This window comes from Protopterus annectens, chromosome 10.part0 (genome assembly GCF_019279795.1).
Source record: "Protopterus annectens isolate FY-2018-M chromosome 10.part0, PAN1.0, whole genome shotgun sequence".
Taxonomy (NCBI): domain Eukaryota; kingdom Metazoa; phylum Chordata; order Ceratodontiformes; family Protopteridae; genus Protopterus; species Protopterus annectens.
In genome coordinates this window covers 1,491,459,736-1,491,472,619 of record NC_056744.1, presented here as the reverse complement: position 1 = coordinate 1,491,472,619, position 12,884 = coordinate 1,491,459,736, and the positions used below count along the sequence as shown (strand labels likewise).

Here is a 12,884-nt window from a genome sequence, read left to right as displayed (position 1 = left end):
GAGACATGATTTCTTATACTTCTGACAGTGGTGGGTCTTGACATACTAATATAAGTATAACCTCCTTATTGTATACAACATCAAAGGATAGTTTTATTCAAGAAGTGTATTGTTCTTGCATTTAATTTTGTTGAAATGCACAGCTGCTTGAAAATTTTCTTGATGTTGAAAATTGTGGTTACATCATTGAAGACTGACTCCAGAATGCCTCACTACATTAGCTAGGTATAAGCTGATATGTTTCCATGCTAACTGCAGTAACATATATCCTACTATGACAAGTTGTCAGGTATATGTCATAGGTGGAACACACTATACTGGAAAATTAACATATGTGATTATTTTTTAGTGAAACCATGATATATAAATAGGTAAGCTTTTGAATAAGTATATTGTGTTTGATTATCCAGAATGATTTGATCATGCACATAAATCATTGCCATTTTTTTCAAACTATTTGCAGCTTTAACATCAGAAGTGCAACCAGAAATTAAATTGCCTGTAAATCAAATAATCAGCAGAAGCAATGTAAAACACTTTAAAACTCAGATTATCTAGGTAACCATTTCATGTGGAATATTTTTTTTCTAATTTCAGTGGAATAGCAGATGGAGTTCTAATGTCTTTATGGGTTATGTGATTTATGTCTGTTTTTTTTCTGATTTATGACTTTTGAGACATCTGCATTGCTGTAAATATGCAAGGTAGCAGTTAGTTAATTTAAACCAAATGGAAAGATCAGAATATAAAAAAATACTTTGCTTGGTAAGCTTAGCATTTAGCATATGTCTTTCTTATTAGATTTATAGCAGTTATAAAATAGTTTGCATCTATTTGGCAAAGAATTTGATGTGAACATTTTTATTTGTATTTTACAGGTCTGTCTAATCTTTCACTGGACCCTAACACAGCGCACCCTAAGCTAGTTCTGTCTGAGGAAATGACTAGTGTCAGTCATGGTGACATCAGGCAGCAGCTTCATGACAATTATGAGAGGTTTAATAACTGTGTCAGTCTACTGGGATCAGAGAGGTTTGAATCTGGGAGACACTACTGGGAGGTAGATGTGGGGAACAAGACTGACTGGGATGTTGGTGTCACCGTAGAGTTCATCAACAGGAAGGGGGAGATCAACCTGAGTCCAGAGGCCGGATACTGGGTTCTGTGTATGAGGAATGGGAGTGAGTATGTGGCAATGGATTCACCACCCAAAGATCTCAGCCTGAGTGTGAAACCCCAGAGGATTGGGGTATACCTGGACTATGAGGGAGGACAGGTGGCCTTTTATAATGCCCATAATATGTCCCACATCTATACCTTCAATGACACATTCACTGACAGACTCTGCACTTACTTTAGCCCTTTTCTTAACAACGCTGGTAAAAATGGAGAACCCCTGAAGATCTTCCATTTAAAATTATAATTCATATTGCAAACATTTGATTTATGAACAGAAAGTTTAACTGTTTCTCTTGTATCAAAGAATAATTTGTAAATTTTACACAAAGAAAGAAAAATGCAAGAAGAGTTTTAAACATATTTACTGAGTCACCCCATTGCTTAATGTGACTGGTATGTATAAAACAATAAGTTCTAAGATAATTAAACAGACAATCAAATTACATTTTGTAAGAATTTTTCCATATGTGGTACTATTATTTTACCTTTAGGAGTTGTTCAATGTTTTATTCAACTCTGACCAAGGTTTGATCAACATTAGATCTTGAATTTAATGTTGTGGGTAAAGGATGGGTCACTGAACCTATTTGTGTATATCTTGAATATCATGTTCTTCTTTCAGCTTTTCCCAGTTAGGGGTCACCACAGTGGAACTCCGGTCTGCTAATGATTGGCAGTAGATTTTTACAGTGCCAAGGTGCTAGCTCAATGCCCAACCTTCAACAAAGGCACGCCCATTCATGCATGTCTTTTGAACACCACTCGACCGTGAGGAGGACATGCAGACTCCACACAGAAGGTGCTCCAGCCGAGAATCAAATGGGAGAACCTCTTGCTGTGAGGCAACAACGCTACCGCTGCACCACCGCGGCTTACATATCTTGAATATGTTCCTAGCCCTTTTTAATTAAGAATAGCCTCTATTCTTAATTAAAAAGGACCATGAACATATCTTGAATATGTTCATAGTCCTTTTTAAGAATAGAGGCTACATTAGAGATACTGGAGATTTACTTAGTAAATTATCTGCATGGTTTGAAAAAAAATGTTTTTAATGCTGAACACTTTTTGTGACTTAGACATTGTGCCCTTATTTACATTCATAGGTTCATAGGTAGGTACTAGGCTATCAGCCCTAGGGCCCATACAAGCCTAGCCAAAATATGTACCCTGGCTTTCGCCCCCCAAGAAATTTATTTTCCTGTGCCCCTGTCGAGCAGAGCCACAGAAGTGATCCCCGGGGTGAATTTCCCATTTCCCATCCAATCATCAAGATTTTTCTTGAAGAGTGCTAATGAGGAGCTCTGTTTGACATAGATAGGTAGTCTGTTCCAGAGTATGGGAAGTCTCTGGGACAGGAATCTATCCCTCCAGTATGTTCTGTTTATTGTGGTGACAAGGTTTAAGTCACTAGAGTGTGTAGCTCGGAGGGATTGGGATTTCTTTATGTGGAGCATGTCCAACAGCTCTGGGTTTGACATAGCTTTGTATGTTAGGCAGAGATCGCCTCTGAGTAGGCGATATGCGATGGAGTAAAGCTGTAGTTTTTTGAGACGGTCTGCATAGGGCATCTGTTTGAGGCCAGTCATCCTCTTTATGAGGTATTTCTGTGGTCTTTCCAGTTGTTGTAGATGTCTTGTGAGGTACATACCAAAAGGGGCATTGTACGCTATAATGGGTCTAATGAGTGATGAGTAGAGGGGAACAATGACGTCTTTTTTTCTGGATGAGAATCCTTTTGTGATGAGATGAGCCACGTAGAAGGATTTCCTGACCACTGTGGTGATGTGATTATCAAAAGAGAGACTACTGTCCACCTGTGTCCCAAGGTCTCTTATCACATTTTCGGCATTAAGTAGGCTACCTGCTATGTGGTAGTTCATGGGTACAGAGTACACTTTTTGGCATTGAGCTTCAGGCCATGGCTTTGACACCAGGTATCTGTCTCAGTGAGCCACTTTTGTAGTTTGTCCACATCGTTAGGAGTTTCAATTATGGTTCCTAGTTTGCAGTCATCTGCAAACTTTGTTAGCCAAAGACCTTCTGTGTTGGCCTGCACTTCAGAGAAGTAGATACCAAACAGGAGAGGACCCAGGAGTGAACCCTGTGGTACTCCACTTGTCACTGGTCTGATGTCGGATTTGGAATCTGCTACTTTCACAGCATGGGTTCTGTCCATGAGCCAATTGGCAACCCATCTTGTGACATAGAGATTTATACCTAGTTTAGTGAGCTTATCTATAATTCTAGAGTGGGGGATGGTGTTGAAAGCCTTGGCAAGATCTAGATAAGCTGTGTGAACCATTTTACCCTCATATATGGCTTTGATGACTGCTTCAAAGAAGTCAGTCAGGTTTAGGAGACATGATCTGCCTTTTACAAATCCAAACTGGGTAGGGTCCAGAGTTTGGAGATTACCAATGTCTTTGTTTATGAGTTCCATGATGATACGTTCCATGGCCTTGCAGACCAGGCTCGTCAGGCTAATGGGGCGGTAGTTCCCGGGATCCATTGTGGCTCCCCCTTTGTGGAGTGGGATAACCGTCATGCTGCGCCATTCAGTGGGTACAAAGCCTGAGGTGAGGCAATGACAGAACATGGTACTTAGGTAGGGTGCCAGTTCATTCTGTAGTTCATGTAGAATGCAGCCTGGGATATTGTCAGGTCCCATGGATGCTGTGTTCTTGGCTTTGGAGAGTGTGTTTTTTACCTGTGCAGCCGTGATTATAGGAACTCTGCATTCTTCCAGTATAGAGATAGGCCCTCTAGGGGGTGAGAGGGGGGTAAAGTTAGCACTGAACCTATCTGCTAGGATGTTGGCAATATCAGTTGGTTCTGTATATTTAGTGCCATTGTGCTGTAACTCAGGGCAGATCTGAGTGTTCCCATTTAGATTCTTGACATAGCTATAGAATGCTTTGTGGTTGTCTTTAGATTCTGTGGTAATTTTGTTTTTGTAACTAGCTTTGGAGGATTTTATGAGGGATCTCAGCTTCTTACTGAGGTTGACCAGGGAGTTCCTCCAGTCATGGGATTTTACTCTTTTTTGCAACAGTTTCGTTCTTCTGTTGTAGAGTTTGTTTATGGCAGAGGACCACCAGATTGGCTTCCTTTTTTTGGAGGATAACATCTTGGTTCTATTAGGGATAGCATGATCCATGCACTCGTGTAAGTGCTTATAAAGTGCATTTGTGTAGGATTCGGCAGTCATACATCTATTGTCCGTCTGCATGGGTGTCATAAAGTTTGTCACTTCTGTCTTAGGAAGTGTGAAGTTGGCTTTGGAGAAGTTTTTTACGATGGTTTTCCTAATTGGGGCTGGGGGTGGGATGTGGATGTCTAGGCTGATTAGCTTGTGGTTGGATCTGACCAACGAGGAATTGACCTCTGGTGTGGAACACCGGTTTCCCATGTTGGTAATGACCAGATCTAGGATATTGCTGCCCCTGGTGGGGGTGTAAAGAAGTTGATCCAAGGCTTTGGAATTTATGAATTCTAGAAAATGTTGAGCAAAAGAGTTGGTACATGAGTAGTTTTCCCAGTTAATGGTGGGGTAGTTGAAATCACCCATTATTAGGGTGTTGGGTTGTACCCTAATACTTTCCAGTGTATCAAGAAATGAGGAGTGTGAATCCTGGGGCATGGTGGGGGGTCTGTAGCAAGCTACAATTTGGATTGTGGTCTTGCCCAGAGTTAGTTAAACTTGGATAATCTCGGATGCATTATGCTGTGCAACTAGCCTGGAGGTGTGGATATCCTTAATGAATATGGACACACCTCCGCCTTTATTGCTTCTACAGAATAGTTTTGGTGTAGATGCAGTTAGATAGTTTCTTTGTCAAAATAATGATTATCCTGCTGTGTGGAGACATCCGTGAATAGGCGTACCTTTGTTGAAGATTGTGCATCAGGGCTGGAAACTCGACACGTAAAAATCTACTGCCAATCATTAGCAGACCGGAGTTCCGCTGTGGCAACCCCTAACTGGGAAAAGCCGAAAGACACAACAAGAACAGCAACAACATCCCGCTAGAAAGGTTAAAACTATTTGTTTATTATTAGAGACAGTTTTAGAAAATAATGTTTTTTTTTTAACAGCAATTTCATCACCAGGTAACCGGGGTTGCCATGGGCTCCTCAGTAGCTAATACCTATGCTAACCTGGTGTTAGATTTTTGGCAGAAAATATATGTTTTTTGGTGATATGAATGATTTATCTAAATATGTTGTTTTTTATTCTCATTTTGTTGATGATGTGTTTTCAATATGGACAGAAACCTATGATAATTTAGTTACTTATGTAACTTTTCTAGATTCTACTACTACTTTTCTGAAATGTAAAATGTGCTTTTCTAAGGACAAGATACATTTCCTTCATATATGTGTATTTAGAAAGAGAAAAATACAGTACATACTACATTTCATGAAAAAAAAAACATTCAAGCTAATAGACTGTTACATCAATGAAGTATGCATACATCCTATACTTTTTAAAGTATAGTAACAAGTCAATATTTAAGGTATAGTAGGCTTAATACTAATGAAGAAGTCTATTACAGACAGAAGAAATTAATAAAGATTTTTGAGAAAGGAATTATGAAGAAAGCCTGATAAGTGCAACAGATGCCAAAGTGAAGAAGGAAAGAAATGGTAGAGCAAGACCTTCCCCAGGATTTATTAAACTCCATGCAGGAATAGTGCTACTCCTGCGTGAAGTAGTTCATGTCTATATAGAACAGCAGCGCTCCTTGAATATGCATGAAGGTGTGTTGCTGTTTAAGCTACACAGACCTGAACCGTGAACGAGTGCAAGGGGGGGCATGTCCGAGTAGTGCACAGACACTAAACACCCCCCCCTGCACTCATAAAGTGCTGCACGACACTTTCTAAGCCAAGCTGGCATTATATTAGAGCTTTGCTCTAATATTATGCCAGTATTTCAGTGTCCGTGGATGCTGAAATGATAAAATGATAATTTCAGTGTCCACGGACACTTAAATCAAAATGGCAAAAATAAAGCAATGCACGGGGTGTGTTACAGGTTTTGTGACAAACCACCTGCATTGCTAAAGTGCCGTATGGCACTTTTGCAACCTGCTAAAGCAGGAAATTTGTGCAAATGCACACATAATGGGGGATAAATCCCCCAAAAGTGAAAAAGCACAAGCACAGCCTCACAAACATAGAAGGTTGATAGAGAACAGGTCATGCAGCTAAGGGTAGAAGTCTGAAAGCAAATGTATGGCAACATTTCCTCACAGCAGTTCATGTTAACAAAGGCACAAATGATGGGAGGAATAAAACTACATTATGGACACACCTGAAAGATTGCTCCACACACTTAGAAAGTTGATAGATAACAGGATATGTATTAACAGGAGTCCCTGAAGGATAGAAGCCTGAAAGCCAAATCAGTGCCAGTATTTCATGGTTGTAGTCCAACATAGTTGTCAGAACACCACAATACAAGCCCATACAACCTAATATCATAATAATATATAACTATTTTTTTCAGTAGACTAAGGAATATTTAAGCGTAGCTAAGTAGGCATGCACTTTATGGCTGTCTGCTTAGCATAGCTTAAACATCCCATAGGAGCTAAATGCAAATAGACAGGTGAAGTTTCCAGGCTGAGGTCATGTATTAGTTAGAGTTGCAGCTTTACATGCAGGTGTTCATGGTTCGGGTCCCAAGACAGGCAATTTATTTTCCTATGTGAAAGTAGTGTTAAATTATTTTAGTAAACTTAAATTATGTAGCAACCTTTTGTTGTCAACCAGAGTAGTGTAGCAGTTCCAAAAGTGAGATGTCAGTGTAGAAAAGATGTGAAACCCCCATATAAACACAAGTGCTCCATACAGTATAGTCACACAAGAATATAATTTAATGAAAGCAAATAGGGGGATTCATGGAAAGTAAACATAAAATTATAATGTGTATATAAATATTTTATAATAAAACAATTATAAGTATAATATGCTTAAATGTGCCATCATCACTCTGTATCCATCAGACCTTGCTCTGCCCATTAACAAAATAGCTTTGCAAATTCTCAAACCTGAGATGCTCTCCTCTACAATCACAGCAAAACACCACTGCATCATCTAAGGTGTGAAAAATTGTAATGCTTTAACAAACATATCATGCTTTCTGATCATTTAACATTAATGAAAAAAAAAACAGTCTTAAGTGTCAAACCCATAATCCTGAACACTATAGTCAGAGGAATGTACCATTACAACATCTGAACTGCAGGACATAATAAAATAGAGGTATACAACATTAGGGAGAAAGCTTTGTGGAACCACTCATGTGTTGTATATAGACATACACTCAGACACACACACACACACACACACACACACACACACACACATATATATATATATATATATCTGATAAAACATTTATATGAAGATGTAGAGTCATAATATAGATATGCATATATAAAAATATAACGGAAGGAAATTAAAAAAAAAAAAAAAAATATATATATATATATATATATATATATATATTTTTTTTTTTTTTGTGTGTGCATAAAACATGCAATGCAGTTATGCCTCAGAACCATCCATCTTAACCTGTTAGTGCAAGAAACCTGTACGAAGGCTGTAAAGGTTGGGGGTGAGCCACATATAGGGAGATATTTCAAATATTCACAAAACGCAAAAAGTATGCAGGAACAGGTGAGATGTGCGGTACAAGAAAACTGTACAAACAAAAAAGTAAAAAGCAAGTACCAAGCAAACATGGCCAGGCAAAAATCTCTATTTATTTAACAAAGTAAAGAGTAATGAAAGTGAGCGCTTTCACAATAACACTATTGCTTCTTCAGAGTAATAAACCATACTTGTTTATTAGTCTGAAGAAGCGATAGTGTTATTGTGAAAGCACTCACTTTCATTACTTTTTACTTTGTTAAATAAATAGAGATTTTTTGCCTAGCCGTGTTAGTTCGGTGCTTGTTTTATATTTCAAATATTGCTGTTACAAATGAAGACATTTGCTACAGCAACAGCATGCGTTTCAGCAGACAATTACTGAAGGATATGAGGATGGAAACTGAAATGTTACGTCATTATTTACTGACATAAATCCTTGAATCATCACTGTGATTTACCAGTCAAATACAAATAAACTGTGGAACTGAACAAAAGTATAGGCCAAACATCCAGACATTCTGTGAAAATCCTGGCAGTGGAGAGGTATGCTCAGAACCCCTTAGTGCAATGAATCTGGACCAAGCCTAACAAAGTGGGGGGGGGGGCAAAGGCATGAAAATAGGACATATCCAAAATACGCCAGTAGATAAGCTGAGAAAGTTGAGGTAGTAAATCTGTATGTCCTAACATATATCGACTGAAATATCACAATTCCAGGACTAAATTGCTTTCCATTAGTTAGTGACCTCAATCCCCACATCATCCCACTGATGTGTCAGGAATACACAACAGTTATGGGGACCAGACCAAAGATATCGACCAGACACCTGGACATCATACAAATATGTAGACATAATACAACAGTAAGGAAACTACACAGGGCTACTGAGCAATATCCAAACTACAATCAGACTGACATAACACTACCCAAGTCCAGCTCTGGGGTTGTACACATGCATTAGCAAATATAACAGGCACTGCAAGGATGTAACACTACTGGAAAACAGACACTGGTGTGAAAGTGCATGCCCCCCAAAAAATTGCACCACAGTCACAGCAACATACCAGTGCCCAAAATGAACACTAGAGTAGAACAACTGTCTGAGCAAACATATCCTGATTGCCAGTCACATACTACACCAACATATACTGGCCCAATTCACAGTGTACTGGGAATCCTGAGGTGTTACAGGACATTTCCCAGTCAGCCCCAACAAGTATACAGACATGAGAGACCACCAGTAGCTGTAGCAGCATGCAGAGTCAGATAGGTAAAGGATGTATGGCACTCACATCTTCTACTCTACCTACCCAGCCCAACAAACATCTACACACAACACTGCTACACAATCTTGGTAGTCTGTTCACAATGGCCAGACAGACATAACTGTCATATGTACAGATGCCCACAGATTTACAAGGGTGTGGAACCATACTCCTGGCCACCACTGCATACCATGGCCAGGAGTCTGCCAGGTCATTGGCATGATAATTGGAGTGCAGTTGGTAATTAATGATATAGCATACCTCTGCACTTTGTAGTGCAGAACATCTGGACAATGCATGATGTACTTGTGGGACAGGAGACTGGAAAGTGGGACATATCAAACATAATGGTGTTACAGACTGAAACAGTAGTTGGTGTTACACGTGTTGTAACATAACATCCCTGAAGGATATGATGTCTGGAACACCAATGGATGTCAACAGTTACTGACTACAATCCTCACATTATCCTACCAACCCCAGAAAAACAGATGTGCGAGGAACAGACCAAGCATAACAGGCAAACATCTTTCCAGTCTGTGTACAACATGCCAGTTGAGAGGTATGTCAGAGGCATATCACTGTCAGATGTCATGTCACCCAGTAAATGCATGTCCAGACTAACCCTGTCAATCTAGCAACCCTCCATGTGTATAACAGCACTAATGATATACAATCTGTACCCCATTCTGGAGCTTTGTCCCCCATGTTGTTTGCCTGTCTCCACATGTCCTGTCCTATGAGGTATTTCCACCTACTGTATTTAAAGCTGTAGCCCCCCACACCTCCATAATGTCCCCCTCACAGGCAAGGAAAATGAGCAAGGCCGACATGACAGGCATCCCATATGTTGGAACTTGCAGCTGTGCCCAGGCCCACACCACAATACTATGTGGGCACCTACATAGCTTTATGGCCTCAGCAATACCCGACAGGACAACATCAACCCCCTCAAGGTAGGTGGAATGCCTGTGGTGGACAGCAGCAATACACAACTACCATAATAGGGGGAAAATAATCACAGGATAGGCCAAGAAGGAACAGGTACATCATTGGAAGCCATGTCATCTTATTCTGCACAAGTAAATAAGGTCACAGGTGATGTACCCTAAGGCTGACTTTGAGTGCAAACTGGAGACATCCACCAAGGCCAATCACTAGGCCTTCCAGATGTGTGTCTGCAATTCCAGAGGCAAGACACAAATCTGCTCTGTAGTGGTGGCCAATAACACCACATACACATATGCCATGGATATAGGCAACCGGCTGCAGACAAGTGAAGTGTAAACATCATCCCCCTGTCTCCCCATAGGTACACATGCACATGTGCAGCACCTGCCCCCCTCCCCTTGTGATTAGGAAGCAGGTCTGTAATGCCTTTTCAAAGGCAACACTTAGAGGTCTCCATAGGCCTGATACCATTACTGGCAGCATACAACATGAACACAGGCATGGGCTTTCAGACCCATTCTGTAGTGTAGTCAACCACAGCCTGAGCACCGGTGTCATCCCATCTGCACAGAGGACAGACAACTGATAGAAAACAGGGTATGCATTAGCATTAATGTTCAGAAGGATGCAAGTCTGAAACTGAAATGTATGGCAATGTCATGACAGCAGTCCTCAATGACATGGCCAAAAACATCAATACTCTCCATTTAATATAGTAATATAATATTAATATCCAATAGGCGATAAATAAAAATATACAGCTCAAATCCCTAAGCCAGCATAATGTAGTGGCCAGAGTCCCAGCTTTGCATGTAGATGTACATGGTTTGAGTAATACAACAAGAAAATATAAATTTACATGGGAAAGCAGTGTTAAAAATGCTATGTTCGCATTAAAATATGTGGTAAGCTATTTTTGTCACCCAGGGCAGTGAAACTGGTCTAAAATGGATGTATGAGTGCATATAACATGTGAAAACACCCATGTATACACATCTCCCATACAGTATAGTTGCACCCCTTGCTACTGTAATGAAACCACATACAGCCATGTCATGTAAGGGAAATCTATACACTTACTAAATGAAGTCATTAGTATGGCATATTATGAGAATGAATTGTGGGCAATGGTTAGCAATGCTCAGCTATGCTTAATAGGTTTAACAACACATTTCTGTTGTCCTCACCTCTCTCTCTGGTGTTTGAGTGTCCAAATTCACCTCCAAAGTATGTACAAATGCACAGCTGTTGCTGTATAGGAAATGGACAACTATGCACCTTCTGTACACATATCCTGCACATCTGTAGCTATCTTCCATATTGTACTTCCCTCTGCATTCCCCTTTTCCACCACTTTTCTGTCACCCCTTTCTCTTTTCTTTTAAAGAATCAGTGTGGATGTAAGCATGAATTAGCAGTTGTAAGTGGGCGTAAGAGCAATAAAATTACTAACTTTGCCAGGTTTTGGACTCATGACCCTGTACCACCATATTCAAAGCAATGTACCACTACACCATTTGAGCTGCAAGGATTGCTGATGCTTTTTCCAACATATGCTCATTCAACAGTGGGGAAAAGATACCATAGAATCAGTCAGGCCTCGTATTTATATACATACACATCTATATATGTATGGAGATGTATATATATGGACAAATATATACATAATATAAATAGTGATATACATATAAAATACACACACACACACACACATACATATATATGTATATATATATATATATATATATATATATATATATATATACTCATAACTTATAGTAGAGTCATACCTCAGAACCATACCTACCAACTACTTACTGCAAGAAATCTTGCCCAAGGCTATCCAAATGGGGGGGGGGGGCAATGGGACAAAACTAGGGAAATATTTCAAATATCGCCCTTATAAATGTAGAATATTACCAGAGTGGTAGGGTTTGTTTCAGCATACATGTTCTGAAGGATGTGAGTTCTGAAACTGAAATGAATGTCATCACTTACTGTCAGAAATCCTCAGATCCTCACAGTGATTTACCAGGGATATGAAAATAATGCATCTGTGGAACAGACCAGAAATATGAGCTATAAACCTGGACATACTGCAACAATCCAGACAGTCCCAAGGTAGGCTCAGAACTCCTTAGTGTAATGAACCTGGGCCAGGCCTGACAAAGTGGGGGGAGAAAGCCATGGAAATAGGGATATATCTGAAACACTGAAGTAGATAAGCTGACAGTTGCTGCAGTAACACCCTCATGTCTGTCCTAACATATATTGACATAAATAGCACAAGTCCAACACTAAATTACCTCCCGCTAGTTAGTGACTGAAATCCCCATGTCAGCCCACTGATGAGTCAGAAATACATGACACGTATGGGGGCCAGGCAACACTATGTCCTACAAATATATGGACATGACATCACATTAGGGGAAACTGCACTCAGCTGCAAAGCATGTCACCAAGCACTGTCCAAACTACAGTCAGACTGACACAACACAAACCCAAATCTGCTAGGGGGAATTACACATGTATTGGCAAATGTATCAGACACTACAGGGATGTCACAGAATTGAAAAACATACACCAGTGTGAAAGTGCATACCCACATACAATTCAATCACAGCCACAGTGACATACCAGTAAGCCAAAGGAACAGTACAGTATAAGGACTGTGTGAACAGACACATCTCAACATGTTTGCCACTCACACACTACCCCTACATATACTGGCCCAATCTACAGTGTAGTATGATGCCTGACTGTGGTATGAGACATGTCTCAGTCTGCCCCTACAAACATATACAGCTAACAGAGCACCAGAA

The 12,884-nt window shown here is 40.0% G+C and overlaps 1 protein-coding gene across 1 annotated transcript in view; it reads left to right on the top strand.

Annotated features, from left to right (window-relative positions):
• Positions 1-1,622, top strand: part of LOC122813672 (zinc-binding protein A33-like) — a 176,851-nt gene extending 175,229 nt beyond the window's left edge. The window contains exon 6 of the mRNA XM_044086116.1: positions 879-1,622. Within this exon, the coding sequence (XP_043942051.1) occupies positions 879-1,423 (545 nt within the window). The 3' untranslated portion in view covers positions 1,424-1,622. The remainder of the gene's footprint in view (positions 1-878) is intronic.
• Positions 1,623-12,884: the final 11,262 nt, after the last annotated feature.